We start from the raw sequence: 24,606 nt of genomic DNA on the forward strand, positions 1-24,606 counted from the left end.
TGAAAGCAAGCCGGCGAGCAGAGAGCGGCCGCGCAACCGCAGCGTCGTCACCCATCTTCGCACACAGAAATGCCATTTGAACACAGACCGGAGCCAAGGGGCCGTGCGAGACCCTCTTCCCGGGATGAAGGCAGGCCCGCGGGGGGTGCGCGGCTGGGGAGCTGGGCACACTTCTCCAGGGCAGCCCCCAGGCTCCTTCTTGCCGGGGAGCCCCCAAAACGACCCCGACCCCACCCCAGGGACCGCAGCCGCCGCGCAGAGGAACCCAGTCAGCAGCCGGCTGCGCGGTTCTCATATCAGTTTTAATAGCAACATCGGAGTACTAAATATACACAGGGCAATCGGTACAGGGTGCATTTACAGTGCTCCACACACGGCTTCCAAGTACAGAGACAAATCAAAACCCACTCGGGAAGAAAAAAGTTCTCGCCCGCGCGGCCCCGCGGCAGCCGGCTCGGGAGAACCGCCACGCCGAAAGGCGACGGGCGCGTCCACCGCGATGGCCCGACGGCCCCCGCCGCGAGAGCGTGGCACGCAAAGGCGCCGGCCGGGCCGCGGTGCGGGGTTTTCCCGGGAAAATAAAGGAGTACTGAGTGATGGAAAACCGGTTACAAAGTAAAAGCTGTCTCGTGTTAGAAAACGGTTTTTGGCAAAATAAAAATAAAGTGTAAACTTCGCTGTACATGTCCTATCAAACAAAAAAATAAACCCCTCGGAACCTAAAATAGAAGAATCTGGGTCAGGAATCTGTGCCCTTAGTGTACGTTTTTGTGCAACATAGACTTTTTCTCAAAGTAAATCTTATCTCCACTCATGACACTATTAAAAATGTACCTACAAACGCTGAGAATAACTCTTAAAAATGCGTGAGAAGCGTTACATGAGATCTGGAGACCAAACCCACGGACGTCGGAAATGGTGAGGGATTTCTTGCTGGTTTTGAAAAAATCGCTTACAGGTTTTACACCCGGTTGAATGAAAATTCCAACCACATTCATCCTGAAATGCGGGGGCAGAGACGGTATATATATATTTTTGTTCTATTTTATTTTAATTTTTTTTTTTACAAAATATATAATATGTGTAGAATATCTACTATTTAACTACCATTTTAGCTGAACTACCTTCCTTCGCAACAAGCTGCCGATGGAGAAGAGGGAACCCGAAATCCAGCCCCGCGTGCCCTCCTGCGCCGGTTGTGCTGTCACCGCTCCGACGCCCGACCGCGGCACGGAGCCCAGGGAGCTCGCCCCTCGCCTGCTCGCCGCTGCCGCCCGTTTCTCTGGCTGGGAAGACGGAGTGAAGGTAAACAATCAGATCAGGAGAGATGGGCAGCTGCCCGTGACCCGCTCTACCCTGTGCGCCCGGGGGTGCGATGGGTGGGTGCTTGCCCTCGCCGTACCCCCCTTTAAAAAAAACGTCAGGGGCCGGAGCACCAAGCCCTGCCGCCGCGCCTGGAGGGGCCGCGACACAGAAGCCGCAAGCCGCAGGCAGACACATCTGGGGGAGCTGGCAGCCTTTCGGCAGCCGTCGCGCATTTCTTCCTAACTCCCAAGGGGCTAAGCAATCTGGGAGATGAACCGAAAAGAAAGAAGCAGCAGCTGGCTGGAAGTCAATGGCAAAGCAAGGAGCACAAGGAGCAAAACTTTTTTTTTTTTTCCCCAAGCTGCCAGATCCACAACGAAACAACACACCACCAAAAGCTCTGGTTTTCCAAGGAAAGGGCGTGCTGGAAATACAGCCTTGCTGGGCGGTTGTGGAGCCCAACGCCACATCCAGGCTGTGCTCCGGGCTGCTGTCCTGAATTTACCATGCCGAGTCCCACCGCACGCATGCCCGTAGCTCCCAGCAGGGCACCGCAGCGAGGTGGCCGCCCTGGACACAGCGGGGACGTTCACGAGGGTCATTCAGCACCTGGCTGCTCACAAGTCACTGCTCAATCCATCGCAACACGAACAATGCTCAACCCATTGCAACACGAACGATGCTCAACCCATCGCAACGCCAACGATGCTCAACCCATCGCAACATGAACGATGCTCAACCCATCGCAACACCAATGACGCTCAACCCATCACAACACAAACAGTGCCGTCCACGCACAGGGCTGGAACATCTCCTGCTACCTGCACAACGCGATTGGGCTGGAAAACTGGCTTGGCTTCTGAATGACAACAGAAAAATCCCTCATTCTCCAAATGTGCCCAGGTCCTCTCCGTCCCCACACAGCAGCAAGGCTGAGCTGCTTGGGCGAGCGGCTCCAGCCATCTCAAAGTAACCGGAGCCGCGAGCATTGGTGAAACCACCCCGTTATTGCTGAGCAAGCTCTGGGCTGGCCCAAGCCAACGGAACCTGGCACAATTCCCACCGGCTGAGGACAAAGCATTGTGTCGGCAAAGGCGGACAGAGCCCACCCAGAGCCATCGCCTGCGGCAGCCAAAAGACCTCGGGGCGAGACAACGGCCGTAACGTGGCAAAGCTCACAAGGGAACGTGTCTGCAAACGCCACGCTTGCCTGCTTTTTCCCCGCTGTAAAAGATCCTCTCACTCTGTCTGTTCCACTAAAATACAACTTTATGCTTCCATTTCTTTTTTTTTTTTTTTGGCTTTCATCAATGGTAGGGAATAAAATAACCACAGTTCATTTCTCTTTACTGCAAGAGCCACTGGGACGGTAGGATGCTGCTCGTAAATCACGGCATTTGCAGCTCCAGCCCTTCCCTCTCCTTGCTCCGGGCAGTCGGCCCTTGTCGGTGTGCTTGGCGTGCGTAGGGACGGGAGGTTTCTCTGATAAAGTGCAAGTGCTGTTGGTCCTTATAAATAAGGGAAGATTGTGCATCTACTTTTGTTCCCTGGTTCACCGCTCATCTCCTGGTGATGGGGCCGTGTCCTTCTGCGGACTGTGGGAAGCTCACGCGAGTCCTGCCGTCAGAAACCCGCTCCCGTCGTCCGGGGTTGAAGTTATTTGCCGTCGTTCTCTCTCCCTGACGCACACAGACACACACACACGCTTCCTCTCTTTGCCCCCAGCTCCGCAGGGAATTTCCCGGGAGCCGGGCACCTCTCCATCACCGGCACCAGCGCTGCCTGCGCCGCTCCGCCCGACTCCGCTTCAGGCAGCAGGTTCTGCACGTGCAGTTACAGAACAACGCTCCGAGTGCTGAGGAGTGAGGGAACTGGGATGTATTCTATGGTGTCAAACTGCTACGGAGATTACACCAGAACACCCACAAGAAGCCACGCACCGTTCCAGCACGGGCAATCGGCAGGGGCCGCGCCATTTACCTCAGCAAACCACAAAAGCCGCGGCGTGCAGAGATGGGGGATCGCCCCGGAATAGGCGCTCAGAATCGGTGCTCCTCACGGCTCCTCGGCCCTGTTAAACACCCCCAAACCAAAAATCCAGCCCCGGGGACACGCGTCTCTGCTGCTGCCCGTGCCCACCCGGCTCAGCGCTCTGGAGAACCCACCTCCGCGGAAGGAATGGGCTCGGTCAGGGACCGAAACAGGAACCCCCCTCCTCCTCCTCTCTGGCTGCTCGCCGGCAGCGACCCCGCACGCAACGCACCCGAGGTGACGCCCCAGGCTCATCGGAGCAGCAGGAAACGTTGCCGATGCCTCTGGAGAGGTTTGGTTCAAGCCCACAGGTCAACGTCAGGTCCAGCAAGGAAGACTTCTTCCCGGGGCAGCTTCCAAAAATTCAGGAAAAATAATGCAGGCTGTGCAATTCCATCGGAAAAGGACAGGGAAGGGAACAGAAACAGACTGCACACGTGGCTACGTGCAATACCAGAAGTTTCTACTTTTTTTTTTTTTTTTTAAACTGCACGTTCATTATAATAAAGAAATGGAGCTGAATAATTAGTGGTTGAGTAGAAACGTGTACCTGGACAGCTCTAAAAAATCGCTAGCATTTACGAAGGGCAGTTTACAAAAAGAACAGGAGGACTTTGGTCTGAACTCTGCTGCCGTTCCCACCCGCGCCACGCCAGAGCAGCCCGGCCGAGACCCAGCTCGGCGTCCGACGTGGGCCAGCGGGTTCGGAGGGGCGCGGCGCGGCACAGACTGCCGCAGAGACGGCAGCACCCGGCTCCGTGGAAGGACTCGGAGAGGGGGGCTCACGGGTAGGCTGGGGCGCTCGGCAGCACCCACCAAACCCACCCACCCCAGCAGGAGCCGGACGAGCGATGGGACTTGTTCTAGAGCAACGCACCAAACCGGAGTCAACAAACCCACACTTCCCTGGCAAACCCTCCGGCAGAATTCCCTGTTAACGCCAGTAAACGATCCCCACGGCTGCGGACAGCGGGCTCCGTCCTCTCCTGCCACGGCAGAGCGAGCCCACCAGCGTGAAGGAGGGGGCTCCCTGGCGCCCGCGGCCCTTGGGCTGCCTCAGGGGCGATGGGCTCCTTCCCTTCCTCTCCTGTTTCTCACAGCGGGCTGAGCACACTTTGGCGTCGGGGCCAATTTAGAAGCCATTTTCCATAAAAAAAAAACCTCCCACATCCCACTCCTGAAATTTGTCTCTTGTGCCAAGAGGGGCCCATCCTCTGAAAGTCCACGCCTAAATCCCGTCCCAGGCCAGCCCCGAGGCATCACGCCTCACACAGTGGGACCGCAGCTCCGCCAAAAAAAAGGGCAGACAGGGGCTTTGGGCTCCTTCCCATCTGCCTTGATAGCGTATCGGGCTGCAGAAATCCGGAAACATCCTTCACCCCCGCCTCGAGCTGCCGCAGGCTACCAGGAGCCGGGGCACCCACCTGCCGTGAGCTCCCCGCTCGCCTGGCCCCGCCCCGCCCCCCGCCGCCCCGCTCCCGGGAACGCCACGGTGCATTTCCAAAAAGAACCAAAGCTACAGAGATATATATGTATACATACATATATATGTTTATACATACACACACACTATATATATGTATATATCTCCACCCATATATACACATATAGGTTTGAAAGGCAAGCTGCCCCAGTAGAAAACATGGGTTCACCTAGTTGGTATTACGTGTGTTAAAGAAATGAGACGTTTAGCCCATGGCATCTTCTTTAAAAATGAGTATTTAAGATCTGCAAAAATCGCTACGGTACAAAAGGTGCCTGTGTGTGTATATATATATTTTCTCTCTACATATATCGTATGTGTGTATGCGTATGGACCGGAATGAATGACCCCACCGGGAGAGACACCCCACTCGTCCTCCACACCGCTTCCAGGCGTTCTCCGCTCCGCCTCGGCTCGGCGCGAGGCCTCTGCGTCGGTACATGGCACATAACGGTATTATTGGCACAGGTTGGGAGCCGCCGCCCGCGCCCAGGCTCCAGGCGCCCAGTCCTTCCCCTCAGTCCCTCGCCGGTTCCTCTTCCTCCACCGGGTTCTTTGCTCGCACGTTTATCTTTCTCTTCTCCAAGAAACGCACTCGTTGAAAAACGCAGTTACCTATAGGCGTGTTCATTTTTATAAAAATATATTTGGCCCATAGAACGCTGCTCTTTGAGTCTCCTACTGGTAAACAGAAATGGTAGGTACAGGTAACCCATTATTTTTTAATATTTTTTACAGGTTCACCAATGGAATCCTGTTAAGGACGAGAAGAAAAACAAAGATTAAATCACGACAGGCACACACACCACGACTCGCATCGCCTCTTCCACGCCCCCCGGGAGCCTCCCCCTCCTCCGGGCAGCGGCACAGCAGGGCAGCGGGTGAGCATCCCGGGGGAGCGGGGTACGGAGGAAGCGGGATGCTGGCCACCTCCCCCTCCCCGGCTGCCAGCCTGCATTTGGGACCGGGACCACTGCTCCTGCCTCCCTGGAGAGGCCCACCCTCACCCAACTTCACTGGCAGCCCTCCGACCTGGGAGGCCGGCGTTGGGAGCGGGATGCTTTGGGCGAGCCTGAGAGGCTTCGGTGTGCCTTACCGCACACTTCCATCCCCCCAGGGCCTTTTCCAAAGCGCGATTTATTTCCGAGCATCCCTGTGTTCCAGAGCCTTTCATACTGGGGCTGACAACAGCGAGTGCTCCGGCAGATGAGGAGCCGATGATGAGCACTAACAAGATTTTCTAAAGTTAAACGCCCTAAAGAAATCAATGGAGAATTGGTTAAGCATCAAAAACCGAGATCCCATTGAAGTTCTTCTTAAGCTATTTATTTCCCGTTTTCTGAAATCGCTCTCCCTGCGTAATCTTTAAACCTCTCCGCGAAGGCAATTACTCCCCGCCATTAGCGCGCGGCCGCTCGCTCGACGTGTGCGCGGCTTTGCGTCCGGCGACACACGCCGCGGCACGAGACAGCCGCCCAGGCGCGGGCGCTGCATACGGCACACACGCGCGCGGCGAAATGCTGCGAAATGCTCACGACGCGCGCGCCGTACCCACGCCATGGCCCCTGGCTAGCTGGCTACGAGCATCTAGCGATGCAATCTGCTTTTTGGGCGAGGGTTCGTTCTTCCACGTTATTTTTAAGCAAGATGCCCCAATGTATACCGCCTCCAAGAACGGCGCTGAAGTCTTAATTAGCGAGGCAGATTTTTGCAGAGTCCTTAATCTCCTGCGCTGGGGCTGTGCTGGGACCGCTGCGATTCCTCCCAAGACAAGCCTGGGTTTTTTAGGATGACTCATTATCTGCTAACGCTAATACAAACCGTTTGCTGTTGTCAGGCAGAACGGGGCCGCCGCAGCAGCTGCTCGCTGCGTGCAAAGCGCAGAATTACCACACAGCACTGTAAATTTTAACTGCCCCGTGCAAAAGCTGGGGTCAGACCGACGTGACCGTACCGGTAACGGTTTCCAGGTCGCGGACCGCCGCTTCCCTAGCCGAACGTTTACACAGCTCTGGGCGAACGCTGCCCAACGCAGGCATTGCGGGATGCAAAATTCGTATTGTGTTCCAAACAGCCTCTTTGTGCAAAGTAGGTCAGCGCTTGATCAACCTCACAGATTTGTGTATAATCTCATTCCACGGGGTTTTTCAGTCAAAGAGAGCGGGATTAAAGACAAGAATAAAGTGAAACCTCAAACTTCATTTCAGAGAGCCCCAAAGCCAGTTTGAAACCAAACCAAAACAGCCGCAGTTTGCGGTGCTGCGCGGCCAAAGCCGCTCGAGCCTTCAGCAAATTCCACCTTTGGGTTTGCAAAGCGGCGGCCGCTCCTGCCGCTGCGTCACCTCTGTCACCGGCCGCCGTCGGGACACAGCTTTGCTGCTTACACCTCCATGCAAGTAATTCTGCATGAGCTGCCTGGCAGGGATGCTTTAACCCACTGCTTCTCCTTCACCTAAACCAGCCCGGGGCCGGGCTCCGTTGCAGGAATTGCTGCCGGCTGCCTAGGTGTGAGCCCCCTCCGAGGTCGCGCTCCGGAGGGAGCGATCTGCTGGGAGGCTCCGACAGCTGCTCCTGGCAGGGACCACACCTGCGGCACGGGAACCCTCTCCATCGCTCCCGTTGGCACCGGATGAACACGACCCCAGGAAACAGGTCCAACATCTGCTTGCCGTGTAACTAGACGGGCTCCCCAGGTTTCCCGACACGGCCCCACGCTGCCCGCGGCTCCGCGGGCCGGAGGCTGTGCTGCGGCACGCGCCCGTACATCTGCTCCCTGCAACCGCTCAGCCCGCCGCCGCTGTCAGCATCCCCAAATGCCAGGCTGCCATTTAGGCAGCGCGACGTTCGGTACATGCATGGCACTGACAGACTGCAAGATGTGAGGTCTGCATTGAACTCAACCAGCCTCCCGGCGCTCATCCAGTCAAAATGTCCGCGCTCCCTCTCCGCCCTGCCAGCCCTGTCCTTGGCCGCGCTGTCCGTCAGCGCCTCGGCTCCGACTCTACACACTCAGTCGTACTAATTTGCTTATTAGACAGCTAAGAGCTGTGAAGTACCATCAATTAGAACTCTTAAAGTACTTTGAGGCTCTCCAAGGAGAGAGGTTTCTGTCGCGGAGTCCAGTGCGGCGTCGGACCCTCCCGGTGCACGGCCGTGTGCCCACAGCGCCAGGAGAGCCCCCAGCCTCGGCGAGCCTCCTTCCCCTCCATCCTCTGCACGCGCTGAGGGAACGGGGCTGGGAAGACAAAGCTGTGTGCATCCCCGTGTGCCCCAGAGCATCCTTCCACCTCTACGAGACACAGCAGCTCAGCGTCAGCTCCGTCACCTTCAGGCTACCTTGCTGCCGCTGCAAAAGCCAGCCGGGAAAAGAGCCATCCTGCCCGGAGAGGAGCAGCCCGGAGCAGCTGCATCTCCTTCTGCACCGGCCTCTCCTCCAGAAAGAAGAGCTGGAAAGGCATCCTCAGTCCCACCGCTCCTCCTGCGACAGCAGCATCTGTCCGGTGACAGCGCGGAGGGGACGACCTCCCACGGAGCTCATCCCACGCCACCAGCCGGGGCCATCTGCTCTCGGAAGGGTTTACCTCACACAGCCACACGGGAAACTCGAAATATTTTGTCTGTGGGACGTCCCCGCGGGCGCCGACGCGTTCACGCAGAACGCTGTCTGCACGGGGCTTCAACGCATCTCTCGACTGCTGGCGTCTGGGAAGCTGCGGGGAGCCGCGCCCACGGCCGCGGGGAGAGCCGCGCAGCACCGCCACGCAGAGCAGAGCCCGCTCGGGAGGCTCCCGCGCCGCGACCCTGCCAGGTCCCCGCTCCAACAACCACGGCCGGGCAGGAAGGGCCGGCGAACGCGCGTGGGAAGCAGTATGGTGTGGAAAAAGTGCTAAGCGACCTTTTGTGAGCTTCTAAAAAGATGTGGGTTGACCACATTTTGGAACGAGGGTGATTTCTCCTGTTATCGGTGCCGCTCTCGCCGTTACTCCCCACGTGCGGTAGGGCTCCACGGCAGCCACCGGTTTCTAACATGACGTACCGTTTAGGCGGGCGTGTTCCAGAAAGGCTGTGGTGCAAACACACCTACGCACATGTACACAGGCAGGGAACGGTTTTTGGATTAATCTCATTTTGTTAACATTAACGAAACCAAGCATCAGCCTCCAGAATTGTATAAATAATTGAAACATTACCACGGAGCTCGCGCTCCAGGTACGACGCGGATAGATTTTTCCAGAGCGCATCAATAGGTGCTTTATGGATTCCATGAAAACGGGTCAATGAGAATTTCAAGGATTTAACAAGGCAAAGTGGATGGGCTTTGGACGATTTAAAGAAATCTACGGAGCGGTCTGTCTTTGGCACAGTCTCGCAGGACCCCAGGCAGGAGCAGCAGGAACGGCACTGGCTTCCCAGAGCCGGCGACAGCTCCGAGCTGCTCCTGCTCCTTCCCTCTCCTACCTCAGGCGTGGGAGCTGCTGAGAGCATCCCAGTACGACCAGCTCGGGTTTTGTGTGGGGTTTTTTTAAATCCTTTTAAGCCAACGGACAGACATCACAAACTGCAAAGCTCACGCTGGAAAAGGCACTGCGGGTTACAGCTGTTTGCTTTCCGAAGCAAGTGTCCCCGCGTGCTGTTGAGGAAGACCCTGCAGACCCTCTCTGTTTGTCCCCCTCCTCACCAACGCCAGCTCTGTGGCCACAAGAGAGCCAGAGAAATCACAGCAGAACATCAACAGACGGAGAGCGAGAGCCTTTCCACACGGAACAGAACCCCCCGGCCAGGAGAAGCTTCGGCTGACCGAGCAGCGGGTCGTGCCAGTGGGACCCTGCGGGCACGGGTGCCGGTGGCAGACGGCCGAGCCCGTGCTCTCCACCCTCCGCCTCGCACCTCACCTGGCCTGCCCTGACACCGCCAGCCCCCAGCACAGCCGAGACCATTAACTTTTTATTCCCTTCCATTCTAATCTAATTATATTTCTGTGTTCAATAGCGGAGCACGATGTTAAACAGGCTATTCTGAGCAAAGCTGCAGTCAGGGAAGGCTGGAAATTTCATTTACACTGAATATATGATTCATTACAGCAGGGACCTGGGACAGACCAATTAATTCACCGGAGCGCGCGGCTCCAACGGGCGCCGCTGCCCCACGGCGAGCTGGCATGCCGTGAACCCTCATTGCTTCTCCTGCCATTGCCATTGGCCGCGTCACCTTCAAAAGCGACACGGGGAGGTGAAAATGGCTCAGGCCAACTCAGAAAAAAGAACAAGATCCCCAGAGAAGGTACTGCTGAAACCAGCACAACGTCGTCATACGCCTTGGGTTGCAGCAGTACCCGAGGCGTGAACTGGCTGCTGGGGACCTGCACGGTCGGCTTCGTGCAGAGCAAGGGGGGTCACAGGAGGAGGAGGAGACCCCAGCACCCTCGCAGCGGGAGCACGGAAGGGTTTGTGACAGCAAACATCATCAAATGAGCTTTTGGGTACGGATGGAGCATGCATGTTGGATGCGTGGCTCTGGAATGGGACGGGCTGTCCGTCATGCAGCAAGAGGTTCGTTACAGATCGGGCCACCCCGCAGCACAGAAATTACTGTCACTGGCCGAGGACGTGGAGCTGGGCTGGAACCACAGGTCAGGCTGAAGTCCAAGGCTGCCCCAGGGACCCGTTGCCCTCAAGTCCACATCATCCCAGTCCCTGCCTTTGAGCCCCGGCCCGTCTGTAATTCACCCCCGTGGAAAAGCCATTTTGGTACCAACGTCCCACCCACGGTGGAAATGTGTCCGGCCATCCCGGCCGGGCGAACCACCCAGCTCCGGTCCCACGCCCCCAAAGCGCGAGTGGGAGGACGGCACCAGGCAGGGAAGAGAGCGGCTCCTTGCGGGCGGGGGACGATGGGCGCGGGGTGGACACGGGACGGACGCGGGGTACCTACCAGGAAACAGCCCGACGGCGTCTGCCCTGCCCCCAGAGTCAAACAGGCTTCGGCCAGTCAGCAGGAGATTTCAAACCATTTCTCAGACACAAAGGCCACGGGAATAAGATGCCGGTCAGAAGAAGAGGATCTGCAGCGAGAGGAAAAACAGCCTTGCACGTGCTGGTACGTAACACACGAGGAGCAAGCCGAGGCGGCTTGCTGCAAAAAGCAGCTTTTTAAGAGGGGGGAAAAAAAAAAAAATCTCTAAAATAATGCTTTGAATGGGGTTATTGGCCTTGGATCTGAGGAAAGCCTGAAAAACCAGCAAAACCCTGTGTGCACACAGAAGATGACGGTTAGAAAGATCTCTAGGAAGCTGTTGGCTTCCAGGCTGCTGCCATGAGCCGTGGGCAGCACGCGCACCACGCTCCAACCAGGTCATTTTCTCCCTCAAAACTCTCCTACTGCTTCTTCCTCCCGCTTTGATGCGGGACACGCATCCACCTCACGGTGAAACTGCCCCAGCGCCCAGCGAAAGGGCTCTGGGAGAGGTCGCTCCCCGTCCCCCCACAGGGAAAAGAGGGGCGGCGGACCCCCAGCACAAGACGGCGTCCCCGAGCCTCGCCGCCTCACCTGTTTCCGTTGAAGGTTGTTTTGTAATCCCCGGGCGAGTGCAACACCTCCTCGGCGTAGACGGACACGGGGGTCCGGACGCACTCGTGGGAGCACTGCAGCGTCTCGTTGTAGGCGGTGAAGATGTCGAGGGCGCTGGGCACGCGGGCGGGGGCGAAGTCGGTCAGGTTCTGGCAGCTCTCCTCTTGCTGGTCCAGCTTGCGCTGGTGGCTGTTGCGCCGCGGGCGCCCGCTCTGCGCGCAGCTGGGGAGGGAAGGAGGGAGAGGACGCAGCGCGTGTCACGGCAGGGGAACGCGCCTTCTCGGCCGTTAATTACACACCGCTCAGCATCAGATTAGCGTTCAAGCACTTTGGAACGCTCAGCCACAATCAAGCAGTCACTTTGCTTGCCTTTTTTTTTTTTTAAGGATCAAATTTAAATTTTAGATACAAGCTTTTACTGCCAGAGGAATTACTTAGCAAGTCGTGTTTATACCTGCAGGAAATGAGCCTTTTTCAGGCGAAAAGACAGAGGTGAGAACAGTGAGGTTAACCCCTTTCCACCTGGGAGCCACCGAGAGGCTTTGACGTTTCGGGATCAGTAAGCTCAGAAACGGGTCCGGCGTGGCGGACTCGCTCCCCCCGGCCGAGGGACGGCTGGCAAGGCAGTCCCACTCCCCGGAGACTCCACCGGCTCTGGAGGCTCCAGCGGGATCTCGTGGCCGCACAAGGTTCCTCGTTCAGCGCGTGCGAAACACAGAGACCGCCGGCTAGCAGGAGGCTGCCTCGCTCAGGCTGGTCCTCTGTACGCTGATTTAATGAAGATGTCACTTTTTTTTCCCCAACAGGATTGACAGCGTCTGTCACAATATTGGAGTTTCGGAAGATCGCAGCTCCGAGCGCAGCGGGAGCCGGGAATGCCGGCGCTGCCCGTGGAGGCAGAGCCATGGGGCCAGAGCGTGGGGCTCCCGGGAGCAGCAGCGGCTGACGCGACCGAAGGAGACAGCCACCAAACCAGCCGTCAGCTCTGCCGCGGCACGCCTTTGGGGTCGGTGACCACGCGTGCGCCCTGGGCCAGCACCGCCACGGAGCCTGCAGCCAGCGCGCGGCCGGCCCTCGCCCGCACAGGCAGCGCCGGAGGTGGCCTAGAAAACGCACGGAAAAGCCCACGTACGGCTTGGCACGCGCTGGGGCTGAGCGAGCTCCTCGGGCGCTGCTTTTCCGCCTGCGACACCGCTGGCTGCTGACCGAGCTCGCTGCAGGTATCCTCCGGTGAGTTCCCAGTTTCACTCACAGTAAACAGTTCCTATTCTGCACTAACGACTGTATTTATTTTTTTTTCCCCATTTTGGCCTCAGCATTAGGTTGCTCGAGCTGTTCCGCCGAGCTGCAGTTGGCCGGATCAATGATGCTTATGGCCACCGTTAGAGGAAAATCCCAGAAGCGTTTTTGGAAGTATTTTCCACGCTCTTTCATGGAAATACTGCTACGACTAGGGAAGTTTAGCAAAGTAAATCCTGCCTGCGACACAAAACCGAGCACACGCAATGACTCCGCACGGGCCCGCTCCCAGCAAAGCAAGCTGAGGGGCGAGGAACTCGCGCTGTCGGCCGGCTGCAAGGCTTCGTTAAACCTCTGCCGAGACGGAGATGCCTCCGTAGCCCTGCCCGTAGGTTTTCCTCTAATCCCGGGGAGCGAGCAGGCTGCTTCATCAACCCGCTTTTCTAATTTCCTCCTGGGCGCAGGAATCGATCTGCTGCGATCGAGAGCATCGCCGGAGGAGAGCGGAGCATCGCCGGAGCCGAGCGCGGCAGCACCGGGCGGCGGCTCTCCCACCGGCCCAGCGCTGCAGCCGTATCGCTGCCCCGGCAACGCTGACCTCAAAGTAGGCCAGTTTCCCTGGGAAAATAGGTAAAGGCACGAGCGCCCGAAGCGAATAGCTAACCTATTTTGCCATACGCCCAGCCAGGCCGAGAGGATAAACGGGAGCAAATTGAGCTGGAGGAGCGTGGAGCGCTGCAGGGGATGGGGCACGCTGCAAACCGGCGGCACCCGAGGGGCTCGGAAGGTGCCCTTCGGTCCCCGGAGGTGGACGGAAGGTCAGAAAAGGCAATCGCTGCCTGCCGAGCCCGGCTGCTGATCCAAGGAGCAGCAGCAAAGCTGCTTAAGCCAGCAGCAGAGGAGATGCCCCCCAGCGCAGGGCCGGTCCCAGCACCCTCGCGGGGACACGCACTGCGGCCGAACGCGTGGCTTTGACCTCACGCTGCCGTGACTCAACCCCGAAGCAGCGATGCGCACGTGTCCCACGTGGGGCTCGGCCACGTGCCGCACCCCAAAGCTGCCCACCACGCGGGGAGAGGAGGGGGAGCTGTGGGGACATGGACGATCCCAGGTGCTTTTGGGATGCTCGGGTGTTAAACCCCCCCATTTGCTCCCGAAATGCCTTTCCGAAGCCATCCCGGTGGATGCCACGGGCTTTAACACTTGCAGCTGGAGAAGGCCCCCGTCCCCACCCTGTCCCCACGCCCCCGCACCCCCCAAGGCAAACACACCCCGGAGGGACCTTACCAATTTTTTAAGACAAGAGTTGTGATCAGCGCAGCTATGACCATGATGAGGGACACGGTGATAGTGATTATCTGGTGCACCGCCAGACCTGCGGAGGAAAGAGATGAGAGAGAGCGGGGACGGGAGCCAGGGGGATCCCGCGCAGAGCCCCCCACCGCGCAGAGCCCCCCACCGCACCCCCCGAGCCCATCCCGGCACGGGGCCGCGATCCGCTGCCCTGCCTTACGTAAAATCTTTAAGCTGGGCTTCTCGTTTCCTATCCTCTCAAGTATGTTCCTTGTCAGCCCGAATTAGGCACGAAGAACGGAAGAGACGCGAGGACGTCTCCCCTCCGGGACGGAAAGGGAGGCTCGCGCAGCCCCGCCGCGGGTGCGAGATTAACCAGGGATGATCACCACCGTGCTAACCGCTGCTCGCTCAGGGGGTCGGGTGGGCTCATTTTCTCCCAATTCACCTTACGCAGGGTATAATTCTGGCTCGTGCAGCGTTCCTAATGAGCAGTTTGGAAACAAAAGCATCTCAGTGTGCAGTGTGTGTGTGATTTTGCGCTGCTTTACAGTTGCAATTTCGTAATGAAATTATTTTCCTGGCTCCAGCCCAAGGATGTGCTATTTTTCACAAACAGATGTTGCGGCTCCTGACGAATGGCGTTTTTAATAAATAAATAAGTGTTGGCTTGAAAGGAAAACACGCAGTTTTATATAAATATATATATATATCTATGCCCATCTGTGCAATGCACGCGTATGGCTCCCAGCTCCTGCGGGCGCGAGTGGCAAGGAAATTGCTGCTGCTTCCCACAGAAGGGCACACGGGCTCCCGGCCGGCTGCTGCAGCCCGCCCGGAGCTGGGGATGCCCACGGGGCTGTCCGGCTGCAGAGCCACCCGGGAAGGAGGTGGGCAGACGGCCGCCCGCCCGCCCGGCCATGGGGCTCCGTGCTGAACCGCCCGTGGCAGCTCTTCCCACGCACGCACATTCCCTTCTCTAGCAAAAACAGTGTGCCAGGCGCACCCCCTCCTTGGAAGGCGGAAAATACTCTCAGGAGAGGGGGGCTTTGCGCAGAGCATCCCCACGCTCCCACGGGAATGCTGCCCAGGCTCTCCCACCCTCTCGCAGGAATGCCGCCCAGGCTCTCCCATGCTCCCATGGGAATGCCGCCCAGGCTCTCCCACGCTCCAGAGCATGGACCCGGAGCCAGCTCCCTGGCTTTCGGCACAGCGCAGCCCGCTCTCGCGGCAGCCTCGCGTGAGCCCTGAGCAGCAGCCCGAGCACCGGGCTGGGCAATTAGCCCAGACGAGGTTTATCAGTGGCTTTGTAAACCACAGCTCGCGCTCGCTGCTCCGCTGCCTTCTCTTGAAGGACAAAAGGTTTGACTCCCTTGACGTTTGTTATCTCACCTCCCCTCGCTTGCCCCCACGCGCTGGGGGTCTCGGGTCCCTGCCCACGCTGCCCACAACGCTCATCCAGGGGCAGAAGCCGCTGGAGCTCAGCCCGGCCCCCGGGGCACAGCTGCCACCTCCCCGGGCGCGCGACGGCTCCAAAGAACCCCCAGTCCCTCAGAAACACGACGGAAAATGCATCCGGCCTGGGGGAGAGTGGGGGAAAAGCCGCGCAAGGCTGCCGAGACTGCAGTGACACGCGAGGGGAGATGTAAATGGCTCAGCGCGGGCGCGCAGAGACCGAGTCACCTCTGGAAGGGCACCTCCCGCACGCAGCGCGGCAGCCTCCCGGCTCTCGGGAGCACAAACGCAGATCACGCCGTGTCCGGAGGGGCCATCCCAGCCCTGCCCACGGGCACCACACCTCGCCCCCTGAGCATCCTTCCTCAAGATCCACCCATCCACCCGTCCTTGTCAGCGTTACCGAGCAGCCCACGCCGCAGGACCCAGGCTTCACCGCTGGCCACCCCGGGAAGGAGGCGCGGATCCCCGCTCGGGATGCGGAGACCTGTAAAATCCCAGATTTCGAGCAACGAGGCCAGCCAGCAGCAACACCTTTTTAGGAAGAGCTGCAGGCTTCGCTGCCAGGACGCACCCCGGGCATAAGTGGAATGCTCAGAAATGTGAATCTGGACAGTTTAATATAACAAAACCAAAGTCACCTTCAGCGAGCCTGGTTCACCAAAACACGCCCCGTGCCAAGTCCCCAGGTAGCGATGGTGCTCACCTCCAAAATAAAAGCTGAAGGGTTGCTGGAAGGAAGCACGCACCCAGAATCTTCCAGCGCTCATTCCGCTTTGCCAGCGGACATGGTCTGGAGGAGATGTGGAGAAAAGAGCTGGGATCCCGGCTGGTCTGAAGGACAGGATGCAATCCGGAGCAGGATGCAACGGCAGACATCAGCCCAGCCACGGACACGGCCAACGAAGGTGTTTTCCAGAGGCAAGATTGAGAAGAAACGCCTTCCCAAAGGCCCACACTTCCGAAACGCTGGCTCTTTGCATCCTAGTATGGTCCCAATGCCGAGCCGGCAGAAGGCTGCTGAAAAGCAGGGAGGTGCAGAACGCAGGTACTTTGGGGTTCTCCCCGGCGCCGTGAGCCACACGCTCCCTCCCGGGGAGCCCTCGGACGGACGGACAGAGGGGCGGCTGCTCGCCAGCCCCCGTGCCCCGGCGAAGCCCGGTGCAGTGGGATGGGATTGCAGCAGGGTAATTTTTCTCCCTAGACTCGAGCATCTATTTTGCAAATGACCCATTTCCTCCACTTACTCCCAATTCCACTTGAATTGGTTCAAACAGGCTGTGACAAGGCTCCTCGGGAGGACGCTGGCACGCGCCGCTGCCGGAACAAAGAGCGGGCCAGGGGAAGCCAACGCCAGGGCCGGGGACGGCGCAGGACCGGGAGGACCCGGCATCCCACCTCCTGCCCGCCAGCTCTGGAGGGGTCCGACGGCGGGAAGCAGCCGCTGGGTTTCACGCCCTCGAGGAGCAGACCCAGCCTGCGCCTCGCAGAACCCGAGTGCGGCTCCGCGGGCTGGGCGGGCTCCGAACCGCGGCAGCCCGGCCGCATCCTTGGCGGCAATCTTGGAGCGGCTCCCAGTGGGACACCGCCAAAAAAGATAAAAGGAAAGACTCTAAAAAGAAAATAAAACCAGCCCAGTGCCCCATCCCTTTGAAAAGAGAAGCGGCGTTGGAAATGAGACCTTCTGCAAAGATGGGAGTGGCGGCAGCGGCGGCAGGGATACGGGAGAGCCTAACGATGCAATTAATCCTCGCACTTACATAATGGGAAAGGCGCAGGCAGAACAGATTGCAGGTGGCTGAGCACTGGGAAGGATGGCAGCTCTCGGGAGCGGGACACACGGATTTTAAGAAGGGCTGGATAATTTTAGACTCCATCACATACATAAGTTGCCATATGCACCAGCAGAGAAGAAAGTTTGCATCGCATATTAATGCTGCGCCAGAGCCCGAGGGGATTTCAAGGGGATGGAGACGTTTTTCCCAACAGCGTTGACCTGAGCAGTGATGGGAAGAGGGAAAGGGACCTGACGGGTGACTGGGATGGTTCCCTGGGAAGCCCTACAGCAACACCCACCGCCACAAAGACGAACAGGGCTGTATTCTTACTCTGCAAATACACCAGATCCTTTCCTCCAGGCCTTCAAAGAAATACATGGAGCTGTACAGAGCAAAATCGAACAGAAATACCCAGTCTGCAAGAGGAGGAGTTAATGGATGAGGCACCCTGGGAGGGGGGAACATCCCACAAGGGACACGCAGCACCCGGGGGTCGAGGCGAGATGAGAGAGAGATGGCTGCAAAGAGCAGAGCATTATTTTAAACACGGCCTGAGGAGCTCAATCTCCCTGGAGGAAAGGCACTTGGCGGATAAAATCAATAGCTCATAAAGCACAATCACCCTCCTCCTCCTCCTCCTCCTCCTCCCCTGGCGCAGGAAGCCTTCTGCCGAGCACGTAACTCCCAGCCACAGCCCGCGCCCCCAAAAACGGGGCAGGCTGCAGGGAAGAACCCGGAGCAGGAGTTATGGCTCGGTTTTGTTCGCTCACCTCCACGGCAAAGCCCCGATCCCAGCGAGTCACAGGTCCCGGTGGTCGCTTAATTACACGTTAACGACCAGCCAAGGAACCAGCTGGAGGAAGGGCAGAGCCGGCGCGCGGGATCGGGGAGGGATGCTCGGCGAGCTGCCGCCCCGTCCGGCACCGGCCGCAGCATCAGCGAGCGCCGCACCTCCGCGAGGGGCTGCCAGCGGCTCTGACAAGGCTTTTACCGGGCAACCTGACGCAGTGACCGTTTAACTCGAGGGTAATTACAGGAGAAGTATTTAATGGAATTGCAAACGTGTCCAAGCCCCTGCGCTTCTGCTAGCGCAGCAGTATTTAACGTGTGGCCTGCCAGGAGGGAAAGCTCTTCAAACGCGCTCTTTGAACCCCTGGAAACGCTGGAATACTGCTGGGTTTTTCCACTCCGGCGCCGTCTGAGCGCACTCGGCTCTCGCCGGGGACTTCTTGTCCCCTCTGGTAGCGGCAGACCCAGCCCCAGCATCCCTGCGCCCCAACCTGCCAAACGCAGCTCCAGATCCCCCACGTCCATGGAAAACCCAATCTTCTCCAAGCAAGCAAACACCAGGGCTTTTTAAAAATTTTTTTAAATATTATTTTAAAGATCATACATTTGCCACCGAGATGAAAGCGCTGAGTTTCGGCCTCTCTGACCACCTTTGGTAACGGCTCCCGGACAGCTCTGCATCACCGGAATTAATTCCATGAGAAAATCCATTCGAGACGAACGCCTGGCTGCTGCAGAAGTGCGCGATGACAGCAAACAGGAGATATAAGCTCTTAATTAAAAACAAAGAGAACCTCTATCCCCCAGGGCCTTTATTTCAACAGCTCTGCTTAGGGAGACGGTATTTTTCATTTTCCCAATAAAAACAGATACGAGCCACAACTCTTTGAAGACCCTCGCCAAGGCCTCTAAGCTGCATAAAATTAAAAAAAAAAAAAGGAAAAAACGGCTCCATTTCATTTTGCAGAGTGTAATCTCCAGTTACCGTTAGGGGCAGGAAAAGAACAGACGCCCCGAATACCAGCCCCACGCTGGCCAGGAGGGCTGCAGCCGAGCCCCCGAGCCCCGTCCCGCAGACGTCCCGCGCGGCGCCTTCCCTGCTCCTCCCCTCGCTCTGCCTCAGCCTTCCCGCAGCTCCTGGTTCGAGTCGCAATGGCAAAAGAGGGCGAATCTCCCAAACAGGCCAAGGCTGGGGCTGCCGGCACGTGGCGGGGCGCAGGGAGGGCCCCCCGGTGTCGCAGGGGTGCGCGGGAGGGGTGAGCGCTGGGTCGCGGTGGGATTTACACGCGCGGGGTCAGGCCCCAACTCCCCCTTGCTCCACAGAGCATCGCATCCAGCTGGGGAGAGAGCATCCCGAACGCGCTCCCAGCAACGGGCACTGGAAAGAAACGGGCTCCGGAGAGCAGCTGAAGAGCTCACAGGGAGGGAAATGACGACAGCGCAGATGGAATCGGTGCTGCGGCGATTGTTCCTGGCCAAAATAACCTTCTAAGCAATTTCCACGCCGAGCATCACAGCCCACACAGGAGCCAGCAACCGGCGCTGTCGCCGCTGCCTCCGCCCCGCGCTCGGCTCGGCAGGGCACCGCACCGGGCAGGTGGCCACACCGCATCTCCCAGCACGGCTGCCCGGAACAGCCGGACCAGCGACGGGTTCCTCTCGGATCCTGGTCACCGGGCATGCGAGCCCGGCAGCCGGCCACCCGCTCTGGGCATCGTCCCCAGCTGCCTTTGGGCGCGGGGACATCGGCGCCGGCAGCTGCCCGAGGAGGGGCTCTCTCCGAAGAAGGGTCTTCCCGCGGGGCTCGACATCCCGTCCTCATCCCTGCCATCAATCTCCTTCCTCTGTTCTCGCACATCCTGGGCTCCGGGATGCCTCCGACTCCTCCCGAGCATCGCGGGGAGGCTGGGGAAAACCGGCTGGACTGGAGCGGCACTGCAGCTTCCCCAGCCGTCAGAAAAGGCGTCTGATCCCCAAAAGCCTCATCCAGCCGACAAAGCTGCTTTGGGACAGAGAAATTCCATCAGGGGCCTTGTGTGGCCGTGGTGCCGCAGCCGCAACTGGCCCTTCCCGGGGGGATCAGTCAGACTGCGTGAAACACGAACAGCTTATGAGAAACATGATTTACAAAACAGGCCAGGGTTAGACACAGGGGAGGAAACACGGCAGGAATCTTCTTGGAAAACCTTGTTCCGGGGCAAAGCTGGTGCGCGTCCGCTGCCCGACCCACCGGCTGGGAAACGGCCTTGGGGCCGCTCCTCCACAGCGGGGTTTGTGCAGCGAAGCCCTTGGCTTCCCACCTGCTAAACCGGGGCACTCGGCTCCAAAAGCCAGCCCGGCGAGCGTTACTCATCCTGAAGAGAAAACACAGCTCTTCAGCACAAAAACCACCAGCCCAGGGTTCCTGGAAACCTCCCGGCGTTTCGGGTTGGATTGAGGAAAGGAGGAGAGCATCCCGCTGCTGCCGCTGCGAAACGCTCCTGCCAAGAAGGGAGATTGCAGAGGCTTATGCTAAAGACACCAGGGCTTATCTGCTCAGGTGTTACAGCAAATATCACCGAGCAGTAAATATTTCTGAGCGCAGCAGAGAGCTTCTGGCTCATTTAGACACACGTGGGTGAAGGCACGCGCGCACGCACGACATCTGCTCATCCCGGGGAGAAGGAGTCCTCGCTCCCTCGCCAGAGCTGAGCTTACGGCCAGGCTCGTCTCTCCCTTCAGCGTCATCCTCCATCCCCAAGCTGCTGCAGGGCCTCACAACGGATCCCTCGGGAACCCACCGGGAAAGGCGGGCGCTGGCCCAGGAGATGCCGGCCGGCCCCTCGCCTCCTCCCTGGTCGCCACAGCTCCCCACGCCTTCGCGCGACAGATCAAAGAGGCAGCTCCATCCCCATCGCCCCGGGTTCTCTTTTAAACACATTTTATCTTTAATTAATTCCTTTGAAGCCTCGTGCATCCGCTATCTCCCCGCATCCCGCGCCCCCTCTCCTGCCCCCTCTATCTGAAGGCAGGGTCATCTCCCAGCGAGGAAGCGAATCTCTCCCCGTTATTATTTACCCCGACACGCTCCCGGCCGGCGGCCGGTGAGCCCCTTCGCCCCGGCTCCTTCGCCAGCACGCTGCCCGCGGAGCACGCTGCCAAGCGCGTGGTGCACCAGTGATCAAGCCACCGTTAAGAGCAGCAGACGGCACATAAAGTCTTCTGCCTTATAAAGCACTTAAAGGTTTAATTAAAGAGGCTTTATCCTAATAATACTGAGAGGAGAGCCTCCGACAGCCCGGCGAGCGCGATTCATGCTTCGCTCTGTCTCTGATTCACTCTTCTCCTTTCTTCTGTTTTTCGGAGGATGCTGTGCCTCGGCGGCGGAGCCCAGCCCGCACGGGGAGTGTCAGCACGGCCGCCCCTTAAAGCTCCTCCCGGCCCTGGCCTCTCACCGCACGCTGGAATTTTAATGATTTCTCTCTTTCCGCGCTCTGCCATAAAGTGATGATGACAGCCCCCGAGAAAGGACGCGCGTTTTTGACAAGCGTAAGCACAAACTACACCTGGGTGAACACGCTGTGTCCCCGTCTGACTGCCACCAGCACTCCGCCGGCACCCGGCACCGGGACAAACACACCTGAGCTGGGGGTACCCAAACCCCCGGCGCGCGGTGCCCACCTGACCGCGGCGGCGCGCGCCTTCCCGGCCGTCACAAGCAGCCGCTCGTCCGCCTCCTCTCCCACCTACGAGCAGCGTGCTGCTCCAGGGGAGCGTTTTTACGTGTGTTTTGCTGCTAGTGAGTCACGGAGATGTTGTTTCTGGCTTTTTTTCTCTTGCTTCTTCATCCAGGCGGAGCGGGGCGAGGGGAAGATCTAAGTGGGGCTGCTCATCTCCGCGAGCGCTGCTGCCCAAGTGCCCCAACCCCGCGCGTGCCAGGGACCCCCCCCGTCCTCCAGCATCCCCAGGCACCCAATTTGTCCCGTTCCACCAATGCAGGGCGGGCAGCAATGGCAGGAGGAACGCAGCGCGGGAAGCAGCCCCTTCGCCAGCAGGACGGCAGCACCCCATCCGATGGGAACGCGGATGTGTGCCGGGGAGCCAGCTCCCAGGGTGGCCCCAGCTCCCGTGGGCGCTGCAGGCGAGACCACCCCGACCCCCCGTGCTGCTGCCCAAGGAGGCTGAGGGACCACAGCCTGCGAGAGCCGCGTCCCACCTCGGGTTCCCACCACAGCGCCTCGCAGGACAAGAACTCGCGATGCTCGCTGAGGCAAATAAAAAGTACAGCCGAGTTACCTAATCCTCATTTGTAGCCATATGTTTTTCCCAGCAGAGAACAAACACTTCCAGCCGCTAACGCTTACATAACAGAGAGGAGCCGGGCTTGAGAAACCGCACGGCTCGGCGCGGGCGCATCGCCAGCAAAACCCGCCACAGCACGGCCGGGGCTTCCAGACGCCGCGACCGAGCTCCCGAAATGCTCGGCCCGCTGCGTGCCAGGGCTTGGGGCTCCCCGCCCGGAGCTCGCCCGGGCTCTCCTGGCCGCTCGGCGCCCGAAGGAAAAGCAGATCAGGCGCTTTTCAATTCAGGGTGGACGCGCCGAGATCAAAAAGGCCCTTTAGCCCTGGGAAGGAGTTTATCGCGTCCACCACTCGGCGAAAAGAAGTTCATTAGGAAAGACTCCGACCCCAGAAAACCCCCTAACGGGAGCTAAGAGCCAGCGGATTAAAGCAGCTGGCCCCCGGGGACGCAGGGTCACAGCTCTCCGCCGGCCAGGCAGCGCGGTGGCACCACCGGCTCGTCCTCGCCTGCATGAAGCCACCGACTCCAGCGAGCTACGGCGCGTGCCCGGGGCCGCCCTCCCTCGTGCCGCAGCCGGCACCCACCGCATCCCGCGCACCCGGACCCAGCGACGTCACAGAGGCTGACCGCGCCAACCACACCAGCCGCGGCTCAGATCTCGTCACGCGTGTCGAGCAGCTCACGCCAGCAGCGTTATCGCTGCTCCCTTGCTCGTTTACCCAGCCAGTTCCAGCGGTTTTCTGAAAGGTGTGTAGGCTGGGAGTGTTTGCACCACTACAAATAACCTGTCGAAGTCAGGAACAACGTTACGGTTGGCCTGCCTCCTTCCGCCACGCCGAGTGGGCTAGATAAATTAATTGGGATTAAGATCAGGCCATAAAATTCTTCTTCGATTTGACTGGAAGAATCACCGTGGGCCAAAAGCAGTCGATGCACAGTGAATAAATTCCGTAAACGGTACAATGGCATCCCACCGTTTAATACCGGCAATAATAAATATTGTCTGAAATGAACGGGCAGCTGCTCTCCCATCCGCGGTCAGGCAGCAGGCAGCGCGGGGGGAACGTGCTGCCGCGCCCCAGCGCCACGCTAAGCGCGATTATGGGAGACAGGTACCGCTGACGGGAAAAACACAGCAAGCTGCTGGAAAACACCTTGGATAAAAGCGATGAACCAGAGCTGCCGCTCGCCTCCCGAGCGCTCTCGTTTCACATCACATGCTTCTCTCTGTCCCGGGCAGCGCTGCCACCGGGAAACTCGCACCGCGGTGACCCCTCCGCTCCCAACTGACCCGCCGTCGCCCTGACCCCCGGCAGACCCTACCTGTGCTGTCTCCCAGCCCGCGGGGCGGGCGAGCATCCTTGCCGCTGCTGCTGTGGCCGGCGGCCGGCTCGGCGGTGCTGGTGCGGCCGGGGCTGCTGCGGGGCACATCCGCGCCGGGCGCGGGAGCCGGGGTGCTGGGGGGCACGCGAGGCGGCGTGGCGGCCGCGGAGGTGGCAGCGGCGGTGGTGGTGGTGGTGGTCGCAGCGGTGGTGGTGGCGGCGGCGGTGGTGGCGAAGGTGCCGGGCAGCGTGCTGCTCTCCAGGGAGTCCTCCTCGCCCGTGGGGCCCCAGACGATGACCTCGGGCATCGCCGTGGGTCGCCCATCCCGTGGGGCGAAGCCGTGGCTGCGCAGGTGCCGCCGGCCCCTCCGGGAGCGGAGTCGGCGCAGGGGGCGGCCGGCGGGCAGCAGGGCGGCGGGGGGCGGCCGGCGGGAGCGGGGTCTCTGCGGGAGAGGCGTGGGGGCGCAGGTCCAGGGGGGGCCGGGTGGCCGCAACTCCTCAGCGCTCCCCGTGCCCCACGGCGAGCTGCGGGACAGTCTGTGCCGGAGCGCTGGCCGCGGTGAAAGCCTCCCACCAGGGCCGCTGGCCAGGGGCTGGCAGCTGGCGAGGTCCATGGCTAGGTGGAACATGGCTATTAAAATCCAAGCATGGCTTCCGAGCGGGCAACTTGACCTGCGGACAGACAGCAGCCACGTTAGAAAGGCAGGGGAGCAGCCCAGCGCTCCCACCCGGCACGGCGCGCCCCGGCTCCCCACGCCCGGCCACCCAAAACGCCCCGGCAGCGCGGCAGAGTGATGCCATCGTCGTCCCCCAGGCTCCAGCTGGCACCCCCCAAAACAGCATCGTGGGGTACCCTGCACCCCCTTCCCGTCCTCCTCCGGCCACAAAACCCATCACCGCACGCGGGGCAGATCAAGGACGTCCACCTGAAAACGCGACTTTGCCGCTTTTCGGCGGATCTGTGGGTGCCACGAGTGCCTCGAGGACGGGTTTTACCGCGCCGTGCCCTGCAGAAGCGGCCAGCGCCCGCGCTGCTGACACTCGGCCCTTCCGGATGGATTAC

General features: G+C 59.6%; 1 protein-coding gene across 1 annotated transcript in view; it reads right to left on the reverse strand.

Annotated features, from left to right (window-relative positions):
* Window positions 1-283: 283 nt before the first annotated feature.
* The window catches only part of AJAP1 (adherens junctions associated protein 1), a 39,327-nt gene continuing 15,004 nt past the window's right edge, over window positions 284-24,606 (reverse strand). Inside the window, exons 2-6 of the mRNA XM_086764715.1 lie at window positions 23,545-24,215; window positions 13,913-14,000; window positions 11,366-11,608; window positions 10,751-10,880; window positions 284-5,573 (exon numbers count right to left, since the gene is read on the reverse strand). Of these exons, the coding sequence (XP_086620841.1) occupies window positions 10,808-10,880; window positions 11,366-11,608; window positions 13,913-14,000; window positions 23,545-24,215 (1,075 nt within the window). The 3' untranslated portion in view covers window positions 284-5,573; window positions 10,751-10,807. The remainder of the gene's footprint in view (window positions 5,574-10,750; window positions 10,881-11,365; window positions 11,609-13,912; window positions 14,001-23,544; window positions 24,216-24,606) is intronic.

This window comes from Chlamydotis macqueenii, chromosome 21 (assembly GCF_036417535.1).
Source record: "Chlamydotis macqueenii isolate bChlMac1 chromosome 21, bChlMac1.mat, whole genome shotgun sequence".
NCBI classification, from domain to species: domain Eukaryota; kingdom Metazoa; phylum Chordata; class Aves; order Otidiformes; family Otididae; genus Chlamydotis; species Chlamydotis macqueenii.